The sequence below is a fragment of the Oryzias latipes genome, chromosome 9 (genome assembly GCF_002234675.1).
Source record: "Oryzias latipes chromosome 9, ASM223467v1".
Classification (NCBI taxonomy): Eukaryota; Metazoa; Chordata; class Actinopteri; order Beloniformes; family Adrianichthyidae; genus Oryzias; species Oryzias latipes.
Genome location: NC_019867.2, coordinates 10,768,077 through 10,789,128, shown reverse-complemented (window position 1 = coordinate 10,789,128; position 21,052 = coordinate 10,768,077). Strand labels below are relative to the sequence as shown.

The 21,052-nt window shown below is 37.0% G+C and overlaps 2 protein-coding genes across 7 annotated transcripts; both read left to right on the top strand.

Moving 5' to 3' along the window:
* On the top strand, positions 1–12,846 carry hnrnpk (heterogeneous nuclear ribonucleoprotein K). Of its 5 annotated transcripts, none has more exons than XM_020705845.2 (18): positions 1–112; positions 967–1,036; positions 2,631–2,694; positions 2,940–3,037; positions 3,340–3,396; positions 4,127–4,170; positions 5,950–6,022; positions 6,364–6,477; positions 6,808–6,936; positions 7,124–7,449; positions 7,931–7,978; positions 9,010–9,049; positions 9,221–9,262; positions 9,790–9,802; positions 10,153–10,185; positions 10,362–10,429; positions 10,865–11,034; positions 12,066–12,846. In XM_020705845.2, exons 3-18 carry the CDS (start codon positions 2,637–2,639, stop codon positions 12,094–12,096), a joined length of 1,344 nt encoding a protein of 447 aa, XP_020561504.1. In that variant the 5' UTR covers positions 1–112; positions 967–1,036; positions 2,631–2,636; the 3' UTR covers positions 12,097–12,846. The 5 variants fall into 5 exon arrangements, with proteins under 5 accessions (XP_020561504.1, XP_011477326.1, XP_020561505.1 ...); XM_011479024.3 differs by having other exon boundaries at positions 2,599–2,694; XM_020705846.2 differs by lacking the exon at positions 7,931–7,978 and having other exon boundaries at positions 2,599–2,694.
* Positions 12,847–14,498: 1,652 nt separating this feature from the next.
* On the top strand, positions 14,499–19,679 carry c9h9orf64 (chromosome 9 C9orf64 homolog). 2 transcript variants are annotated; one of them, XM_011479021.3, is made up of 7 exons: positions 14,499–14,628; positions 15,561–15,754; positions 16,473–16,620; positions 17,185–17,297; positions 18,179–18,322; positions 18,842–19,037; positions 19,106–19,679. In XM_011479021.3, the coding sequence occupies exons 1-7, from the start codon at positions 14,595–14,597 to the stop codon at positions 19,333–19,335; spliced, it is 1,059 nt and encodes a 352-aa protein (XP_011477323.1). In that variant the 5' UTR covers positions 14,499–14,594; the 3' UTR covers positions 19,336–19,679. The 2 variants fall into 2 exon arrangements, with proteins under 2 accessions (XP_011477323.1, XP_011477324.1); XM_011479022.2 differs by having other exon boundaries at positions 14,503–14,635.
* Positions 19,680–21,052: the final 1,373 nt, after the last annotated feature.

The following is a 21,052-nucleotide window of genomic DNA, read 5'->3' as shown; positions in this document are numbered from 1 at the left end:
AATTGTGCTTCGTTTGCTTTGTTCAGGGCTTGACCAATAGAAGTTGGTTAGCTTGCCTTGAACGCTTCCAGGTTCGGTAGACAAGCAGGCGAGACGAAGAGCTTCATACAAGGTTTGTATTTTAACATTTTGTTTTTGTTAAACGTGTTGAAAACGTTTTGAATGTTGTTTGTGTATACATTAGCAAAATAAACAAATAAAACTTAATGTATACGTTTATTAGTTATCAAACTCTGACTTCGACGTTGCGTTAGCTTACCGTTGGCCTGGCTTAGCTAAGCTAGCTGCATTTGCACCCAGTCGTAATTACGACAATATGATGGCGAAGCAAGACTCGCTTAGTTTATTTTTTACGTTAGTCGTTGTAACAGTGCGTGTCTAGCAAATTTAACTGACTTTTATAAGCGAAAATGCGTTCATTTGATCTGCTACATGTTACGTAAACTGCGATCGACATTTCTCGAATGTCTAGGCAATGTGGCTCAAACAGCTAACGCTTCCTCCTTCAGGCTAATTTGTGACACCGCTAGCAAATGTTTCTCACTGCTCAGAAAACTGCTATTTTGCTCCATTTGGACTTATTCATTTTCGCTTTTAGTAATCTCCTTAGAAGAGGCTTTAAATTGTGTTTAATGTGATTTAGACAACACATACACACAAAATGTCAAAAACTTTATGGTTTTGCATGCTAATCCTCCTGATGTACAAACCCGTCAGCTCATATAATTATAATATTTATTATGATTGATAGTTCAGACAGTTTTAATGTAGTGTAGTTTGTTAAACTTCATGAACAATTGGTTGGTATTTAATGATAAAATTTCATTCTTTGGCTCGGGTTACCGTTATGTAAACCTTATGTTTTTACATTGTTAGAAAATGTAAAATGAAAAGTGCTTAGTTACTTTTGTTTTGTGTTACGAGTTCTTTGGTATTAAAGTAGCTGGCTATATCCTTCCTTGACAGGTCCAGTGAGCTGTTTGGTCTTTTCCCAGATCCGCCTATCAACACGTCCTTGTTCCTGTAATAGAAACCGGTGAGGCTCCTCAGACTGCCACTGATTTCACTTTCATTACGGATAGTTGAATAATATGGACGTTTTCTTTTTTTTTTTTTTGAGTCAAAACTCAAAAAGTAATGTACAATTCTCAATTGAAAATACAATTTGCAATTTAAAAATGTACAATTTGTAATTTAAAAATGTGTTATCAATTGACAATTCAATATGCGATTCAGGCTTGAAATATGAAAATACTTTTTGCAATTAAGAATTAAATATAACATTTTCAATTGAATATGACAATAAAAAATAACAAAATAAAAAAACACAATGTCATTGTTTTTTGATGTCATAATTCAAATAACAATGCATTTTTGCAATTTACAATTCAATATTTAAAAATGACATGTCAATGCATGGTTTGCTTTAAATTCATTTTAAAGTAACATAAAATCAAATGCATTGTAAAGGCCCGTACACACCGGGACGAATTTCGCGCGCGATATTCGCCGACGTTTAACGCCTCGTGACTAAACAAAGGGCACCAATGTGAGTGTGCACACGACCCGAAAAAACGCCACGCGTCAAAGCGTCACCTTTTTAAAAAACGCCTCAGGTTCATTTTTTTTTGTTTTGACGCGCCGCGTCAAAAACTATACGACCAATGACATTGGCTCTTTTGCACACGTGTCTGGAGCTTCTGAAGTTACAGTAAAACACAACTTGGGGGCGCTCAAACACAAAACTGCCTTTCTGAACACACATACCAGTGAAAAAGATAGACGCCAAGTAGCATCTACACTGACGGGTTTGGGTGACCCAAAATCGGGGTATTTTCCGGCGTCTTTCTTCATTCAACAGAACAATAATTTCCTCAATCGCTGGAGCTAGAGCTACTGGTACTGGAAATATTCATGTTTTCTTTGTATGATTCTGACAATCGTGTAAATACTTGCTCTCTTCTTCTGAGTGAAAAGCGACTTTAAGAAGCGTAAAGTTGCGCAGCGCCACCTTGTGTACAGGGGTATTTCTGTTTTACATTAAGCGCCATCTAATGTCAGGGAATGAACTTGCATGTTCACTCGGCTCATCGACAGCGAAAATCGCCTGGGTGTGAACACAAAAAACGTGGCAAAAAACGTGGCGAAAAACGCTGGCGATGAACGCTGGCGATAAACGGCTGGTGAATATTCGTCCCGGTGTGTACGGGCCTTAAAATGCCATGCTGTTTTTGTGTCAAAATTAAAATGAAGTTGCAAAACAGCGCCCCCTCTGGTCTAATGCATTTTCATTTGTCTTGGATCTTGCTTTGTCAAAATTTCAAATCGCAATGCCAACTGTTTAACTCTCATCAGGACGTGACCTACCACCTCCCTATATTAAAAAAAAAAGCATTTTCATATTACATGATCAAATTGAATTGGCAATTGAGAATTGCACAATACTTTGAATTATGACTCAAAAAAACTTCCATAGAATAGAGCAATCTCAGTTAGATATTTGATTTTCTCCCCCACTTTTAACAGGTCAACCACACACATTAGCGCACAGAAAATTGTTTTTTTTTTCTTACTGTACTCTTGCTACCCGTATTCTAGATCGAGCTGCTCCTTTCCTTTTCCTCTGACAGAAGACCATGGAGACGGAAATTGATCAGCAAGAGGAGACCTCATTTGGCAACACAGAAACTAATGGTAAAAGCATTAAATTTCCACATATTGTGTGTTTTGACTTTGGATAACAATTAGATGAGATTATCTTCAAATCATGGACAGAAACGTGTCTCTGGAAATAGGAAACATTTTGTTTTTGCGTGCCTTCTAGTTTTAGTTGAACAGTTCTGTGAATCTGTGATTATTTCACCAGTCTGTCTTTTTGATGACTCTGCAGTGTTGTCATGGGTTTTTATTATTTATTTATTTTAATCTTCTTATGACAGGTAAGCGTCCTGCTGAGGATGCAGATGAGCATAAATCATTCAAGCGCTCCAGGAACTCTGATGAAATGGTTGAGCTGCGCATTCTCCTGCAGAGCAAAGTAAATCAGCTTCCTTTTCATGTCACACGCTATAGTTTGAGCTTTTATTATTTATTATTTATTTATTATTTCTGTTACTCCCTTTTGCACATAGTTATCTGCATTTTGGACTTTGTCATCTATCTTATCCCTAAAACATTTGTCTTTTGAATAAATTATAACCACATTTTACTGTTTTTATTTCAGTTTTTACACTAACATTAACATTTTGAAAGTTGCAATAAGCTAAATTGAACCATTGATCAGATTTTTTACTTAACATTATGTTCAAGTATTGAATATTTTATTTGCTTTAATTTTAGAATGCTGGAGCTGTAATTGGAAAAGGTGGCAAAAACATTAAAGCTCTTCGCTCAGATGTGAGTAGACGCATATCGAACACTTCCAGTTCTTTGCTTCCTTTCTTTATCTTTGTCAGCCTCTCATGCCGAGCCTTGTTTATGGGGTGGCATCAGCTTTAGTATTTACCCCTCATAAATAATATGATAGTGTGTCAATGTGATAGTTGCTTAATGGTCATTTTTCTTTCCATAGTGATAGTTTATTGTAAGCAGTTGATGGTGCTGCACATTTGGTCTTATTTATGGAAAAAGCAAAGTTTAAATCGTGCATCACAATTATGACCACATTTTTAAATTATTTGTTTTTATTTGTTAATCGACTCTTTTGCTCTTCCTCTAGCTTACAGTTAACTCTTCCCCTGTTTTTTAATGTCTCTAATCTAGTCCCCAACATTGAACTCTTCATATTCTTAGCACACCATTATACTTTTTGAAATGTCACCATTTTCCTTTTCTCTCTTTGACATATCAATCTCTGAGAGAATACAAATAAAGTCACATTTCAACAGTGTAGATCCTGTATATTAAAAATGTATTCCTTTTCCCTCTCCCTTGTTTATTATTTTACTCTTTACTTTTTTGCCCACTTCCTCCTCTGTTGCCCATGTTCTGGATGGCCCCTGCTGCGCCCGCCCACCTGACACCCTGGTTGGCCCTGCCCATAATCGTGCCCTGTCCCTAAATGGGCGCCTTACTTGATTGACATCTGTGCTCGAATGGCCCTGGCCCCTGCCCATGCTACGCCCAGTACAATGCCAGTGTGTCAGTCCCAGACAGCAGTGGGCCTGAGCGGTATGTCCCTAAGCTCCTCCCTATCACTGCCTGACTACAGGTCAAACAAACAACAAAACATGAATATAAATAATAAACCTTCCTCTGTCAAGTCACTGTCATTAAGCCTACCTGTTCACAAAATGTATTAGCTTGAGTCAAAATGCCTAGATGCATTCTTGTCCAAATCTACTTTTTGGTCCTGGTAAAGTCATGTGAGCATCTTCTTTTGAAGTCTCAAATTTTTAACCTCAGTTGGCGTTGACAACAATGTTTTTTGTTTTTTTTTCCTACAGTCTTAACACAATCTTCTTAAAACGTTTGCTACAGGCTGTGCTTTATGTCCAAGGTTCTTTGTCTCTTCTAAAGAAATGTCATCTTTACCCTTCATCCTTAGCCTTGAGATTGAAGATACTGGTGCTTTTTCCCCTCAATGTTATTGATTCTTCTCACTTGTGTTATGCCGTGGCATTTTTTCTTTGTAAAACCCAACTTGAGTATTTTTTAAGTTTAATATCTATTCTGAAAAACGATATAAAAGAAAAGCTCAAGTTTAAGCCGAGTGGTAAATTTCCCTTTCCTGTGCCGAAGCTTTGTAGAATTCCTTTTTTTTTTTTCAATTATAGTATTTTATTGTTTTTCTTTTATGTTTTGAAATTATCCTTGCCTTTTTAAAAATCCTTTCCTGCTGTGTTATAGGATCTCTTGTTGTGGTATTGTAGCTTGTGTCCTTTCATCCTTTGTCTTTCATGTGGAGTAAATCTTTTTTTAATAGGGGTAATGGGCAGTACGTAAGAACTGTGGACATAGTGGCAGTAGGTTTCTATAAGTACAATTTTAGTTCTGAATTGCCTAAAAGTTCACCATTCGTTGGTTCTAATCCATTCAGGGCAGGTCTACCACTGTTTTTTCAGAATTTTTTTTACACTGCCACATTAGCATAATCAATTACAGTAATTGGGTCTTCTTCTTGCAGCACTGCCATTCTGATGAAGAAAATGTATTTGAACTCCTGTCAATGTGGCTTTTTAAAATATGAAATTCTTAGTTTTGAATTCTTTATGAATATTAAAACTAGCCAGTTCTTTCATTTAAACAGCTGCTAGTGTGTGTCTAGCGTAAGAATGTCTTGTTAATCTTTTGAGCCAAGTTTACTGTTTGAAGCAATTCAGACTTTTTTTTTTTTTAAATACAAAATCTTGCTGGAAAGGAAATTTAGCTTTTTCTAATAGTTGGTAGTTAGTAGACAATAATTTCTATCTGCTCATCTGTAGAATTTAGTGAAAAACCGTATTCAAGACCGCTTTTCTTTTTCCCCTCTTCGTTTTCTGTACTGCCTTGTTTCGGGTGTTGTTTTAGTTGCTCTTTCTGGCATGCACCCCTTTTTGTGCCTAGGCTTTGTAGAATTTCCTGTACTTTTGGTGCTTGCGGTGTTCCTGCCAAACTCTTCTTCAGACTCCACCCCTTCGTACTTCTCAGTTGGTGGTCACCAAGCGTGGTTTTGGATTTTTGTTTTTTCCTCTGGACGGAGTTGCTTGTTTTTATGATGCTGTATAAGTTTCAATGGCTTCACAGTCTTAAACATGATTCGACCAAACTTGCAAAATTGGTTAAAAGCAGAAACTGCATGTTACTTAGCATGTTTGAGAATAATGAGCTTTCTGTATGAATTATAAAATGTTTGCATTCTGTTTTATAAAATGTTTCAATCTTTCTGTATGCTTTTTCTTTGGCGCTCTCTTAAATTGGACTCTCTTTGTGTAATTGTATTGTTTTGTCTTTGATGGCTCAAAAATGAAGAATCCTGAGCATCAGTGCAGACATTGAAACTGTTGGTGAAATCCTGCTGAAGATTATCCCTACATTGGAAGAGGTGATCAATATTTCTTTTATAAATTCATTATTTTAATCGTTGCTAGTTAAGTATTTTTAAATATAAATAATTACATAATGCACTTGTAGCTGTGTTGTTGTAATTAATTTTAATACTTAGGTTTCATTGACAAAACCTGAGTTTTAAACTATTTATGTTCCCTTAAATATTTTTTCCCCATGTCTTGTTTGTAAGTAAAAGAAATATGACAATAGCGTGACAGCAATAAAAAAAATAGATTTCGTCGTCTATTACTGTTTATAGTACCTTCGGAAATATTTTCAATAAAAATAGTTTTGTGTTTTTTTTCACTGTTGCCTTTTTTTAAATATCATTAACAGTACCAGCAGTACAACGGCATGGACTTTGACTGTGAGCTGCGTCTGCTGATCCACCAGAGCCTGGCTGGCTCAATCATCGGGGTGAAGGGAGCTAAAATCAAAGAGCTCCGTGAGGTGATTCATTTTATTTATTTATTCCCCCCCCCAAATCAAATATTTAAAATATTTTATGGTTTTAAACATTTTTGTCCTGCCAGTTCTTACAATTATAAATATAGAGTATATTCATCTTACATACACAGTACATCTATATCTTAATTTGCTTATCAGAGACATACACTTCATTATTTTGTGCAGTGAAGTAGCCTTACTCTGACATTTCTATAAATTTCCAAATGCACAATTTAAAGTTTAAATCCTCTCATATAAGGACACATTTTTTCTATAAATTTATTGTGCTTTTTTTTTTTCTTTCTTTTTCCCCTCTTACTTCTGCCTTTCCAGAACACAAAGACCAGCATCAAGCTGTTTCAGGAGTGTTGTCCTCAGTCGACAGATCGAGTTGTGCTCGTTGGTGGTAAAAGTGAACGGGTGGTGGAATGTGTCAAGACTATGTTGGAGCTCATCTCTGAAGTAAGGGCACTCCTTCTTCTTTATGACGCTTGGTTTAGTTTTTCCGGTTGTATTCATTAGTCAATGAAGCCATTTTTAGTATCTATCTGCACTTATGGAATTCCTGTTTATGTTTTGGTGTGTATTTATTTTTGTACATTTCGTAACCTCTTGATGAAAACAAAGCTGTTGTCTCTGTTCTTTTCAGGCACCTATAAAAGGTCGCACACAGCCGTATGACCCAAACTTTTATGATGAAACGTACGAATACGGTGGTTTTACCATGTTCGAGGAAAGAGGCGGCGGTCGCAGACTCATGGGAAGTTTCCCCATGCGAGGAAGCAGGTCTAGTGGCGATCGTGGGTACGATCGAATGCCTTCCAGCAGGGTGGGGCGGGGTCCGCTGCCTCCCTCCCGGCGTGACTATGATGACATCAGTCCCCGTCGAGGTCCTCCTCCTCCTCACCACAGTAGGGTTGTCAGGCCAAGCGGCCGTTCTCGCAACATGCCCATGGGACACCCACACAGAGGAGGGTAAGTGTCGCATATATGCTGCTTTATTTCCTGCTCTTCTGTCCTCTTGCCTCTTTAAATTAATGACTCCTCATAGGGTAAACAAAGGAAACCAGCATGATCACATTAACTCTTAGCCCTTTTTTTTTGTAATAAATAGTTTAGATGTTAGCTCAAAAGCGGTTGGTGCAAGTCTCTATTTTACAAATCTTTGTTACCTTTAACACAAACAAAATTCTTTTGTTCCACCATATTATTTTGACATAGTCCGAATCTTTATTTGCTTTTATTATATTTATTAGCATCATTACTTGTCCAACTTGGCTTGCATTGTTTTATAACTGACTATCAAGTTTAGTAATTTGCTCATAGTACAGTATTGTATTAAACATCCAGAAGAAAGTGTTGTTCATGTTTACCATTTCACTGAGTCTAAATGCTTATCATTGTATGTCTGGTTGTGTTTTTGTGCACCTTTTTCCCATCTTCATTTCGTCCACAGAGATGATCGTTACTATGATTCGTACCGTGGCTCAGATGAAAGGTCAAAGTAAGTTTGTGCCTGAACCTTTAACTTGACCTTTAAGCTAATCTTAACTTTAACATTCCCAAACTTTTGGCCTTGTGTCACATCCTTGACAACCATTAAATACACCATTCTTCACCCTGATCGCATTTGTTTATATTCCTGTTATCTGAAGCGCTTTGTAAATATTGCTGGTATTGTACGGTTATGTGGGTGATTGGTTGTATTTGTTAAAAAAATCTCATATTTAAGGGTTTGGAATGTATTTTATTGGGTCATGGATTGAGTAAAACAGGAAATATTGTACAACTTTTTTCTCACTCTAAACTCTTACTGGCTTTCTTTGGAAAAAAATTGAGTCTTTTTGTTATTATGCTGGCTTTTTCTTTTTCGTTTTACATTTTTTTTATATAAAAATGAGACGCTTAAATCGTCTTTGTCAGCAAGCTACGTTCTGTACAAAAATAACTGTTTTCAAGGAAAGTATCACAGCTTTCTTTGGATTCCTTTGTATTGTTTAAACAATTTTTGGAAAAACTGACCTCGCCAAAAAATCCTGTTGCAACCCATGCCTTGATGCCAAATACGCAATAGATTCACTTGACTTTAAAGAATTTCTTTTAAGCAAAGGGTGATGCCAAGTCACACAGAGACTGTAAAATGATTTAAAATTAAGATTGATGTTTATTTTAAACAAAATTCATAAATTGAACTCATTGCATTAGTCGAGCTCAGTTGTTGGGTGGGAGCAGTAGTCGTTGGCTCTGATCAGCATCACCACCACCTGTCACTCCTCTCACCATAACACTGTCAGAGCTGTTCCTGTTACTGAGTGGGAAGATGGTTGAGAGGAAATGTGTTTATACTGTAATCTTTCTCAGTGTGTGTGTGTATTTGTGTATGTGCAGTTTGACCTAGACCAGAAATTTTCTGTGAAATGTTGTCAAGCATGTTTCAAAGCATTTTCAATTTCTTTTCATCCAAACCCACATCGTTTTTTTTTCTTTTTCTCTGTGTCTGTCTCTGCCCGTCTGTGCCCCCCCTCCCCCCACCAGTGACAGAAGAAGCAGACCGGATCGCTATGGCGATAATATGGTTAGTGACCCTTTGCTAAATTCATCCAGCTCTGGCATTCACATCTATTTAGGTTTCTTAGCAGTATGCTTAGTTGTAGCTCCGGTAAACATGCTGTGACAATAGTGGATTGCTGAACGTACAGTTGTAGTTCATCACTTTTACTGACGCGTTGCCATTCTCTCATTGTAGCCCCAACCAAATGACCATAATCGCCACATCCGGAAACACCCTGTAAGAATTAGCTCTAATTGCCCTCTTACAATGTACTTTTTGTAGTCGGCCCATTTTTTTCTTTCTGCAAAGAGAAAGAGGATGTATGGGGTGAGGATGGTGGGGGTTGACCATGGTTAGTTGCCAAGCCCTAATAACGCTTTGTTGACAGACTATAAGGTTTCTTTTTGCCTCTTTCTCTCTCCTCTCACCCTCTCTCTGAGAATAGGCAGGATACTGCATGCCGTTGCTCAGCAACAGCTTTTTGAATCGCTTGTTGCCCTGGTGACAGCAGCAGCTGAAAATGGGTGCTGAAGGAGATGCAAGGAGAGACAGAAGGGGTGGGGGGGTTGAAGGGAGTGGAGGAGGAGTCTCTCCTATGGATGAAAACTGGGTTGCTTTTAGTTGAGCCTACTCCAGTAACAAGGATGGAAGATCTTCAATATGTAAACGCTCGCAGTCCTGTAACTGCCTGCATGGATCTTCAGAAGAAAGGATTTGGTCTCTGACACTTCTAATTTTGTTTTATGTTTTTTCTGCTTTCACAGAGTGGTGGATATGGTAAGTGTCAACCTTTTTTCTTTTGACATTGAAATATTGCCGTTACAAGTCCTTTAATATCAGTTTTGTCTGACATAGTTCAATGGGACTCAGACTGGCAGCTGCTTAGACAGTGTTTGGCTACCTTTCCAAGTCATGTTTAATAATCTTGTTAATAGCAAAGAACCATGTGGGTTTAAGTGTTTTTCATAAATGTATTTTGAAATTGGTTTAACAAGGTTTGGAGCATTTTGGGTGAATAATTCTAATAATTTGGGTACTGATGTTAATAGATTATTGCATATTACAGTATTGTATTCATTTTTGTGTTAAAGGAATTTTTTTTTGTGTGTTTTTTGTTTTTTCCACAGACAACAGTTCTTCCTGGGATAGCTACCAGTCAGGTGAGTTTCCTTACTTATCTCCCGACTATGGCAACTTGGAAAATTGTTAAATTGTCTGAATTATTTGAAAGGACAAGTATTTTGTTTAGTTTTTTATCTATTTCTACTTTATTTTTTATTTTTTTTACTAGCTAAACTGTTTTGGTTTTCCTCATTGCTTCACTTTTTGTGTCTAGGTGGACGTGGCTCCTATAGTGATATGGGTGGCCCTGTTATCACCACACAAGTGACCATACCTAAAGATGTGAGTTAAATACATCAACCTGAGTAAACAGTCACCAGATTAATAAATTATTGAGGTTATTTTTGTTTGGTTGATTTAATTATATATACATGTCAAAATCATGTTATTTGCCGCACCTTTGTTACAATTTTGTAACCACAGTTTCTAGCAAATTGTTTTTTCTACACACCTACTATTAAGTTTATAGTTGATTCTTTTTATTTTATAAAATCTAAAATTATGATCTGCTTCTATGTTAAAAAATTAAAAAAAAATTATGTATATATTTTTTTTCAGTTTATCATCAAATTGTGGTTTACTTCCTCATTGTGCCCATTTACAAAATAATGTTCATCAGTTTTTATTGCCTGAAGTGTTTTTGACCCCTTGTGTCCTGTTTTTTTTATTTTATTTTTTTTCCTCCTCCTTAACTCTCCTCTGGCTATCCTCTCACAGCTGGCTGGCTCAATTATTGGTAAGGGAGGTCAAAGGATCAAGCAGATTCGGCATGAATCTGGAGCTTCCATCAAGATCGATGAACCTTTGGAAGGTTCTGAGGACCGAATCATTACCATTACTGGCACACAGGATCAGATCCAGAACGCCCAGTACCTTCTACAGAACAGGCAGGTTCTCATGTAGCCCATCTATATCACATTTGTTTTTTTCCTCCTTTAATTCATGGTTAGGCATTCTGGCTTAAAGGAACTAATAACATAAGTTGTACCTGTGAAGCTGAAATGATCAAGTTGTAATAATCCAAACACCCCCTTAAAGGTTGTGGTGTTGTAGTAATCATTTTGAATACACTAAAAGAAAATGTGATTGTTTTTTGTTGATAAAACATGTTTCTGAGTGCATTAAAAATATCCCACTTTTTGTTGGGTTATTTTGTTCTGTTTCCTGCTGTCTGTTCTGCACTAACTCCCTTTCTTTCCTAACCTGCAACTAGTTCAAACCTTCCTCTTACATGAAATGGCTATGAAGGAGTAAACAAAATTGACGAATGTATATTTTTAAGCAGTGAATGTAAGTTGTGCGTTGCTTCAAATGCGTCTGTCCAGTGCCTATAATCAAGACCAGGAATCTAAGACAGATTGTCTTGTTTGCCATCAAAGCCGTTTCACTATGAAGCAGGGAGTGGATTGATTCTTCCCCTGGCTGCTGCTGTGTGGAAGACTAGTGATTTTGTTGTTTTTAGTTAGATTAACCGACAACAAATCACAGTCTGCCAAACGGCACAGGCTCCTCCTCTTCTGTTTCCCTTGGCAACCAGTAGGGACATCTAATGTACAATACTTCTTGTTGATGCCATCTGAACTTTTCTCTGAATGCTTGCACAGCTGTAAACCTGTCCTGTGTCATGAGTAGGCTGTTGTAGTGTTGCCATGGTAACCAACCCTGCCCACCTCATCTTTCTCCCCTTCCTTCTGTGTACTTCACTTGCTTAGACACTAACCACACCTCTCTGCTTCTGTCCGGTTTGCCTGCTCTTTTTTTGTCTCTCCTTGTTAAAACCCCGGTTCTTCCTGTCTGTCTTGTGCTTGACAACTAATGCCTCCATCTTTACCTGCACTTATGTTGCTATTTTTGACATTGTGATGTAGTTTTTTTTCTTCTGCGTGTTACTCATTGTTGCAATCTTTTGTAATTTCAGTGTGAAGCAGTACTCTGGTCACTTGCTGTAAACCCAAGGAGGCACAGATTGGACCAGACACAGAGTGACTATTATTCTGGATTGTGGATTTTTTTTAGGTTTATTTTTATATATTTTTTTAATTAATTCAATGTCCAACATTCCTTTCCACCAAGGAAAATTTAACCAGTAGATTGACATTTTTAAGAGTGTAGTACAATAGTCAAAACTGATTTTTCTTTTGTTTTTTCTATCACTCATATCAAAATGTCTGACTTCCTCCAGATAGAAATGGCTATACATTTTTCATGGTTTTGTTTTCATGCTTAAATGTGTATGTTTGTGTCTGCAAATGTTTCCATGTGTGTATGTGCCTGTGCAGCTGTTTATCATATGGCAGTGTGGGAGTTTGAGTGGTTCGTCTGACTCGTCACTCATTTTTACTCAGCAAAATGCTAACTGGGTCTTTTTTGTAGAGCTTTGAGGAACTTGACTTTGCTGATGGGGTTTTGTTTTTTGGGAATTGAGCAGCAAACGCAGAAGTCTGTTTGTATGAATTCAGTTGTTCTGTGATGAACCAGAATCTTTTGAGTAATTTCACAAATGTAAACATGTTTGTAGTGAAACATTTGTTATAGACTTTGTTGGAGAGTTGAAAATTTGTATTCAGATTTTTCTTCCTGTATCTTATTTTTTTCTTTTCTCTCTGTATTTTTCCCATAAACATGTGCTCTTCATTAAGTTGACTTCACATTGTCAAATTCTAAGACAAATAAAGCTGATGCCACTTTTTATTGAACTGCATTGGATCTTGTCTTGTAATAAAACCTTGATTTGTCATGAGGGACTTCTTAAACCAAATTACTTTAGGACTTACACTTTAACAATTGCATGTTTATAAAATAAAAAATAAAAAGGAAGCTGCACATTTGTATTTTTTTAATTGGAAGTTATAAAATAAGCTTGATTTCAGACTTGGTTGGTATGTAAAAACTATCAAAAAGGGGTAAAAGGTTTATCCATAGATTTAAAGACTTGCGAGGTTCTTGTCCAAAACTTCCAAAAGCATACAAGTAAAGTGACTTAATTTTGAGAAGCTGGTTTTCAAAACGAGTTTTTTTAACCCATTTTAAATGGATCTAATTTAAACTGGAAATTTAGTTATTAAGTGTGATTTTCTTTGGTTATGTAGTGCCAGAGTCACAAATACTAAAAGGTAAATAATACTAGATGCAGATCTTGGCTTTGAAACTCACAAAGACTGCATTATTTCATTATTTCATTTTGAGAATATCGCCCCAGTCAGTCGCCCCATTTGAAGTGCAGAGATGTTTTCATTGATTTATTAAATCTGGGAAGGATTATTGCGGCGCCCTTATCATTGGTCAAAAAGACATAATTCAAAAATGAAGGCCTTCCACTTTCTCATCCGGCTATCTTCAGAACCGTCTGAATCCCTTTCGAAGGTCAGGGGACCCCTGGAGCCAACCCAGCAAGTGGTTGCGTACACCAAGAACAGGTTGACCGTCTGTTGTAGGCCCATAATCTTTCTCATTTAAGAGATGTGATTTTACCCTGTGACCACTCAAGACCCCTCAAATCCACAGGTCCAGGTCTGCTCACAGTTCCTAGAGTCAGATGAAAAACATCAAGGCCTCTTTCCAACATGAGGAATGTTTGTGGAAAATTGTTATCTGTGGAGCAGCCTCCCAGCGGATCTAAGAACTTGGTCTATCATAGAATATATTTTTTGAAGAAGCCAAATACCTACTTTTTAAATCTGCCATTTCATTAAAGCACTCTTCTAATGTATGACTTTTTTTATTTTCTTGTCTGTAAATATATTTTTCTTTTTAGTTGTTCCTATTTGTCAGTCTTCTCTTAGCTATTTGTACATTTCTTCCAGTTTTAATGTTATATTGATGCCGATTAAGATTGCACTGTTTTCTTATAAGACACTTGTATTCCAATTTGTTTTTAATTTTGTACATAATTGTGTCCTGCAATCTGACAGCTCTTCTATGGTTTTACTCTTCTTTCTTTTAATGCTTATTTCGTCACTTTTAAACTGCGAGTGCCCGTTTTTATTTTACAGGGATTCTTTTCAAGCTCTTCGAAAAGGCAACATTTGAAAAGTGTAATATAAATCAAGTTAAATTGAAAGACTGTGATTCACGCGCCAAATTTTGGGATTACATAAAACTTGTTTATTCAGTACTTGCTTCAAACTACATATTAACCAGCATGATTGCTGTTCGCGTTAAATATTCGCGATGTGAAAGATTACAAATAAACTTTGCTCGGGGGCAAACTTTTGCCCCCTCAAAGTCTGGTCGTGTGTGAATTACAAAAAGAGGGAAGTCAACCCGTTTCCTGTTTCCTCTCCTTCCTTAATACGATTGGCTTATCAGCCCATGACGCGCAAACTAGTAAGGCGGTGATTGGTCCAGAAACCAGTAAATGCCTCAAAGACAAACCAACAATTTCCCCGTGCTGTAAGAAACTTAACGGGGACTGTCTGCTGCACAAGCTTTTGTATTAAACCCTTTAATGTTAAAGATTGTTCGAACGGAAAAAATTGCGGGTCAGTGGTAAGTTTGTATACCTCTGCACGTTGGGGAATGGTTGGAATGGACACATAATTGTGAATAACCCTTTGATCCAGATTTTATTTAAGTGCAAAAATACAAATAAACGAGGAAAAAGACGAAATCTAAAGCAGTCTGCCATTGCATTAAAAGCGGTTTGCAACTGGGAAATGTTTTTCCCCCAAACAAACAGAGAAAATGCTGCATTTATTGATAGAATAACATTATTTGTGCAATTCTATGACACCACCCTTACATTGACGTGGTATCCCTACCGTGATAAAGATGGAGAGGATTTCATGGAAACCAGTGAAGATCACAAATCATTGGAGAAAAAAGTTCAGCGCACTGTCTGGTGGGGTTTAGATGACCTCACTCCCAATGTTGAAGTGCCTAGGACACTGAACATTAGCCCCACAGTGGGGGAAATTATTTGGCAAGCAAATCTACAGAATTTAACAATAAAATTAACCAGGCATTGCTTTGATTGATTCAAAATCTTTTGCAAATTTATGAAGGTGCATTCAGTAAATGATTCCTCCTACAAGGTAGTGATACTGGTGAAGACCACTGTCTCTATACAGTCTAAAAGTTGAGCTGTTGTTTGCAAAACATACTGTGATAAATTAAAAAGTATGTAAGTTCTCTAAACTAGTGTTTGCTCCACTTTAAATATTTTGTCAGAGGTGGTGTCTTCAGATCTCAGTGGAGCTCCATCTTCCTTCTGCTTTCAGCTGCAAACTTGATATTTTTGTTTTATGGTGTTTTACTGAGCAGCATATTCTTCTAAGAAGAAATAGGCCAGTTTCTGTTTGACTTCCAAGTTCAAACTCTTAGCAAGTACCGTTACCAAGTCACATTCTCTCTCATTCATGTTGTCATTTGTGAATACCTGGTTTTCACTCTTTGTTTTACAATTCCACTTCAGCCTTCATGGAGAAACCTTTGCTTCCCAGAGAGTCCGGACAGTTTGTAGCAGGCCGCAGTCGAGATGTGTTTGTGGAAGGATCAGGAGTGCAGAAGGTGGCAGAGATGCTCTACCATCTCAGAAACAGCGATGATCTTTCTGCCAATGGCTGGAAGAAGGCAAATCCATTGGCCCCAGCACCTACTTCTGACCAGGGGAGTTTGTCAGCCCGCAATTTACTCAGTCTGATCCATAGTTTTTGTTCTTTGTCGAAGATAATCAAAATTATTTATGAGAACGTTTTCTTCCTTTTTTTTTTACAGAAGTGTTGTAAAACTCATTAGCAGGGGGATAAGTGAATATTAATGCTTACATCATTAGATTTGGTATTGTTTAGCCATAACTTTTAATGGGTAAATATAGAAAATGTATTTATAAATACAAAAATATTCAATTTTCAAAACAAATTTCTTTTGCCTATTATGGTTGGCATCTAAAAAATCTTTTAATTTTGAAAGAAGAGCAAAGGAAAATATGCTTAGAGAAATTATTTATATTTGTTCTTTTAATAACAGTTACATGCAATATGTAATAATGCTGGATTTTATATTAAGACATGAAAATCTTTTTCTTCTTTTCCTTTCGTCTTTTCCCTTCAGGGGTGGCCACAGCGAATTAGCTTCCTCTATCTAACCCTGTCTTCTGCATCCTCCATGAAAATAAGGAGTTGATTAAAATTGTGTTTAATGAGCATGATCAATCTTGGCATTTATCAAGCTTTTTTTTTTTAACAGTCATTGAAAATTACCAGGATATTTTTGTGTTTAGGCCATTTTGTTTCATTGTAGATTACCTGCTCACTTTCTCACTGCGCTACAACTCAGCACCATTTTTATTGATAACTTTTAGATTTCACGTTTGTTAATGCTGCAGGTGGCGAATTGGGTTTTTGTGGTAGACACTATGAACTTCTCCTTTTGGCCAGAAAAGGAAACCCAGCAGTGCGAGGTGACTTACAAAAGTGTGACTTACACAGGCTACATGACCCTCTGCGCTTCTATCACCAGGGCCATGGAAGAAGGTGAGAGCATGTGCAGCCAATTACAAAAGAAACAAGGATATTGCATCAACTAAGCATACCAGCATCAATCAGTTTAAAAATACAACCCCCCCCCCCCCCTTTCCCATCAGTTGTAATGATAATATTTGTGGATCATTTTTAAGCGTTAGTCTCGACTAAAACGATGGCATCTTTTTGCCTCTCCGGCTTTGTGTGGTTTTTATCATTATAAGCTAATGTGCATGTGTTCTTTTCTGTAGAAATTGCTGTCTTGAACTCTGGCATAGCTTACAATTTGTGTGAATGGTTGCAGATAAAAATCAATTATGAGTCATGTGAAATAAAGCTCCCAGCGTGTGTGTGGTCACTGTGCTTTAAAATGAAAAGAGATTTGCTCAAAAATACACATCTCTGACAGCATGAGACCTAAACAAATCATGTCCTTGGTTCCCAAACCGTCAATTGAGGAGCTACATACTTGTCATTACAGCCCATTATAACTTCTTAACTAGAAGATTTTCTCTCTATTACGTCCCTGCTAGAGAAAAATGTCCCCAGCTGTTTTTCGCTCTTCTTCTTCTACAGGTATACCCATTACTGATCCCATGTACTTTTCTCAGATGAGTTTGAAGGAGCTGGCTCATGTTCTTCGATCAGACAATGAGACAGACATGCCGATGCTTCAAGAGCGCCACGAGGTTAAAGCTTTATATTTGTGGTACAACGTTTTGCACACAAGTCTAAAATTCTTCTTTTTAGCCTGCAAGGATGTGAATGTTTGGAGGTGATTGAGAGTGATCCTTCTTTCTCAAAGTTTACTCTCTGTGGCTGAGTGTTGAAGACGGGACTGTTTTTTTAGAAGCGGGGAAGCCTTCAGTTTGCTTTTTAAGGCGCTTCGCACTAGCCATTCCTCTTAAAAAAGCCAACAAGCTTAATAACTGGCTCAGTTTTGCATTGAACCAAAAGAGAAAACCGGGAAAAGAATATTTTTAGAGTCTGAAGATGGTCCAAGAAACACAAAAAACAAAATCTGGCAAGTCTTTTGAAAAACACAGTATGCTGTGCATTAGAACTACTTTAAAAGACAATCTGTGCTTTTGGAGGCTAAATGTGTGCCTTAGACCTACAGTAATGTTAGAGTCTCCTCAATTTTTCTACACCTGAGTGGGAAAAAACTGCGTTTTTTGCATTTGACCTCCCCTGAGGGGGTGAGCGGCATTCTTTGCCATGCTCAGAACTATTGCATTTTAACCCGCACTCCAACCCTAATGCTCAGTGTCTAACAGGAAGGCATTGGACCCAACTATTGAGAGTTTTTTGCCTTGTCTCATGGTGTACACTCTACCACTAGACCACTTGAGGACTACTATTCATCATTAACATTACCAAAGAATAACAGTAAAAATGAAGAAAAAAAAAACGCGTGTATTTTATGTCTTCAAAGATTGATTATTTTATCTTTTTTCTGAATAAGTAAATGTATTATGCTCCGTCTTTAGGAATACATTGAAAGCCGACAAGCTTTTTTAAATTCTGCTAGTATCAAAATTATCATTGGTGCTGATTTCTTTCCTCCAAGGCGCTGACTGAAGGTGGTTGCGTTCTGCTGGAACATGGTGGAAGTTTCCAGAGTTTTATAAACCAAGCTGGAAATGATGCACAGAAGATGGTGGAGCTCATTGTGGAGAAGATCCCATCCTACAGGGATGAAGCTACATATGAGGTTGGAGCTCAGAGGGGCTTCTGCGGAAATCTTGGACACAAATTACGTTGAACATTGGAAACAGTAAAGCAAAACTGTTGGCACCAAAGATATTTAGGTTTTTAAATATGCTTTTTGTTCAGTTAAAATTGTTCTAAATCTTCTTAAATCGTTTATAACCTCTGATTTATCGAAAATCCACACTTTTGATTAAATTTTTTTTACAAGAAAACATAAAAATGGCTTCTAACGTTGACATTTTAAATTTACAGGACAGACCAAAAGTTTGGACATGAATGAGAACGTGTGTCCAAACTTTTGGTCTGTACTGTACATAATCTTTTCATTGGATTGCACAGATAAAAATGTCAACCCTTTAAGTGATTTTTAGTGAGAAATGTCACAATGCAATAAGAGTTTTATTAAAAAACGGAATTAATGTAAGGATGTCTTCTGCAAGAGGTTAGAGTTCCATCTTCTGGCCAAAGTCAGCATTGCAAATAACATAGCCTGCATGGTTTACTCTTGTGTTTGTTTCAGGGCAAAAGAATTGCTTTCTATAAGCGAGCCCAGATCCTGGTGGCAGATTACTGGGCTGTCATGGAGGCAAAAGGACAGACTGGGATTATTAACATGAACTGGCTCACCATGTTTGCAGACTACAGGGTCCCTCAGGCCCTTGTTTATCTAGGAGTTCTACGGTACTCAGACTCACTGATGCAAACACTGAAGAACGGTGAGACAGAAGACATTATTGACATTCTGCACAAAGCAATAGGGAAATCATCGAATGTCATCTTTCAGGTGAGCTGCTGTGCTCTGGAGACCGGAGAGAAGTTGAGATCCGAGGCTGTTCCATTTGGTGCGTGGAGCTGATTAAAGACCGACTTAGCCAGTTAGTGCAGGAGAGAGACGGGCAGACCTGCAGCATAAACTCTGCAATCATTGACTTTTACTTGTGGCCATTTGCCAAGCAGCACCATAAAGAGATGGCCCACATTCCCATACACCACACACGCTGCATTTACTATTGATGACCTGACCGGCTGCCGTACCAACAGTGGGCTAAGCCTTCCAGCTTCCAGCTTTGACACTGATGAGCATTATCTGGAAACAAGTGGAGCATCTCTGTGCCAGCTATACATACAAACAGGCTTCCCTGTTTGCAATGGAAAAGATGTTAGGGCATAATGCCCACGACAGTTTACATTTAAATGGGATTCTCATTGTTTATATGGAAAACTGAAATAAATCAATAACTACTGCAATTTCCATCCCACTATTTGCCCATCCAGAGAACAGTTTTCTACCCGCATTCATTCTACTTTAAGACCCATGATTGAGTTTCTATACCATAAATAAAGATGTTTTTCATTCAGTTGTTTTTATTGAAATACTCTAGGCTAGCAGTGCCATTTTAAGTATATACTTCAAAGCGCCAATGTTTTCGGTGCAGCACAGAGCATAAAGTTCTTGTCTGATGTGGACATGACTGAACTTTCAAAACTGAAATATGAGGTTCGATAAAAACAAATGATCAAAAAATCTTGACAAAACAAAAATGTATAGTCTTTGGTAAGCAAAAGATCAACACAGGTGAAATTTGTGATTAAGGAGGCTGATAAGGAGAGTAGATGAGATTCAATTCCTAGGAATTGTAATTGACCATAAGTTAAGATGGCCAAGTTAGCAAATAGTACAAAAAACAGCAAGGAGTACTAAGCAAGGTTACATATATTATCAATTGATAGTATTGCAATGTGCTATAGTACTGCCCTACCTCTACTATGGTATTGAGTAATGAAGAAATGCCTACAAAGGCACCCTACAGCCACTATTAATATGACAAAAATGAGCCATTAGATTAATTCATAAAGTGGGATATTATGTTTTATTCTATAAATGACTAGAGGTTACAGATGTAATAAAATATAGTCTATACAATGCAAATAATTATAAAGCTAAAAAAACCCTCTTCCAAAAAACATACAAAACTGTTTTGAAAAGAGAAGGCGAATATTTACTAAGAAAGAAAAATCTAAAGAACAAGACAAAAAAGTGTATTTCTGTCTGTGAGATGATGTGGAATAATGTGGCAGAAAGTATCCCAATGAGTAAACCTGAAGTGCAATTTAAAAAATTCTAATTAAAAATTTGGGAAATACATTAATTAGAAAATAGGAGGCCTAATGGGACAATTCAGGAACAGTCATGATGTTTTTTTGTTTTTTTTCAGTATCTTGATACTTTTTTCTTTAATTTGAATAATATTATATGTAATATAAAATATTGTATTATATGTAAGATAAAATATTGTAAGATTGGAGGTGGGAGTAAAAAGAATTTGTTTCCTACCCGCTCATTTTCAAGAACCTAAATCCCTTTATGTTTGTCATGTTTATCCTAATATTTAACTATTTTATTTCATTTAAAAAAAGGAAATCAAATAAAAACCTCTGATGTTCGATGATTTAGTAACTTTATAAGAGTTTACAGATGGGAAAAATGCAAGCGTTCATTCAAAATGTGTATTATAAGTATAGCTACACAAATCCTGGAGAAAATACAAAATCTAAACAAACAATATAAACTAACCCCGATGCTATTTTTATTGAAGTTGGACCAAAAAAGCCAAATGAAATGGCCATCAGAGTGGTGACGTCTTACACCCTGTAGATGGCGCTGTTGTGTTTACTGCTCCATGTTTCTGCTTTCCTCGACTGTTTGGCGGAAAGCGGCGTCTCGGTTTCC

What these genes read in the sequence shown, in the direction of transcription:
- c9h9orf64 (XM_011479021.3), top strand. Translation starts at nt 14,595, where the DNA reads ATGTTAAAGATTGTTCGAACGGAAAAAATTGCGG. An exon ending in TCGAACGGAAAAAATTGCGG is followed by an intron (nt 14,629 to 15,560) that starts GTCAGTGGTAAG and finishes ATTCCACTTCAG; the next exon opens with CCTTCATGGAGAAACCTTTG. An exon ending in GGGATGAAGCTACATATGAG is followed by an intron (nt 18,323 to 18,841) that starts GTTGGAGCTCAG and finishes TGTTTGTTTCAG; the next exon opens with GGCAAAAGAATTGCTTTCTA.
- hnrnpk (XM_020705845.2), top strand. Translation starts at nt 2,637, where the DNA reads ATGGAGACGGAAATTGATCAGCAAGAGGAGACCTCATTTGGCAACACA. An exon ending in ATCGCTATGGCGATAATATG is followed by an intron (nt 9,050 to 9,220) that starts GTTAGTGACCCT and finishes CTCTCATTGTAG; the next exon opens with CCCCAACCAAATGACCATAA. An exon ending in AAGTGACCATACCTAAAGAT is followed by an intron (nt 10,430 to 10,864) that starts GTGAGTTAAATA and finishes ATCCTCTCACAG; the next exon opens with CTGGCTGGCTCAATTATTGG.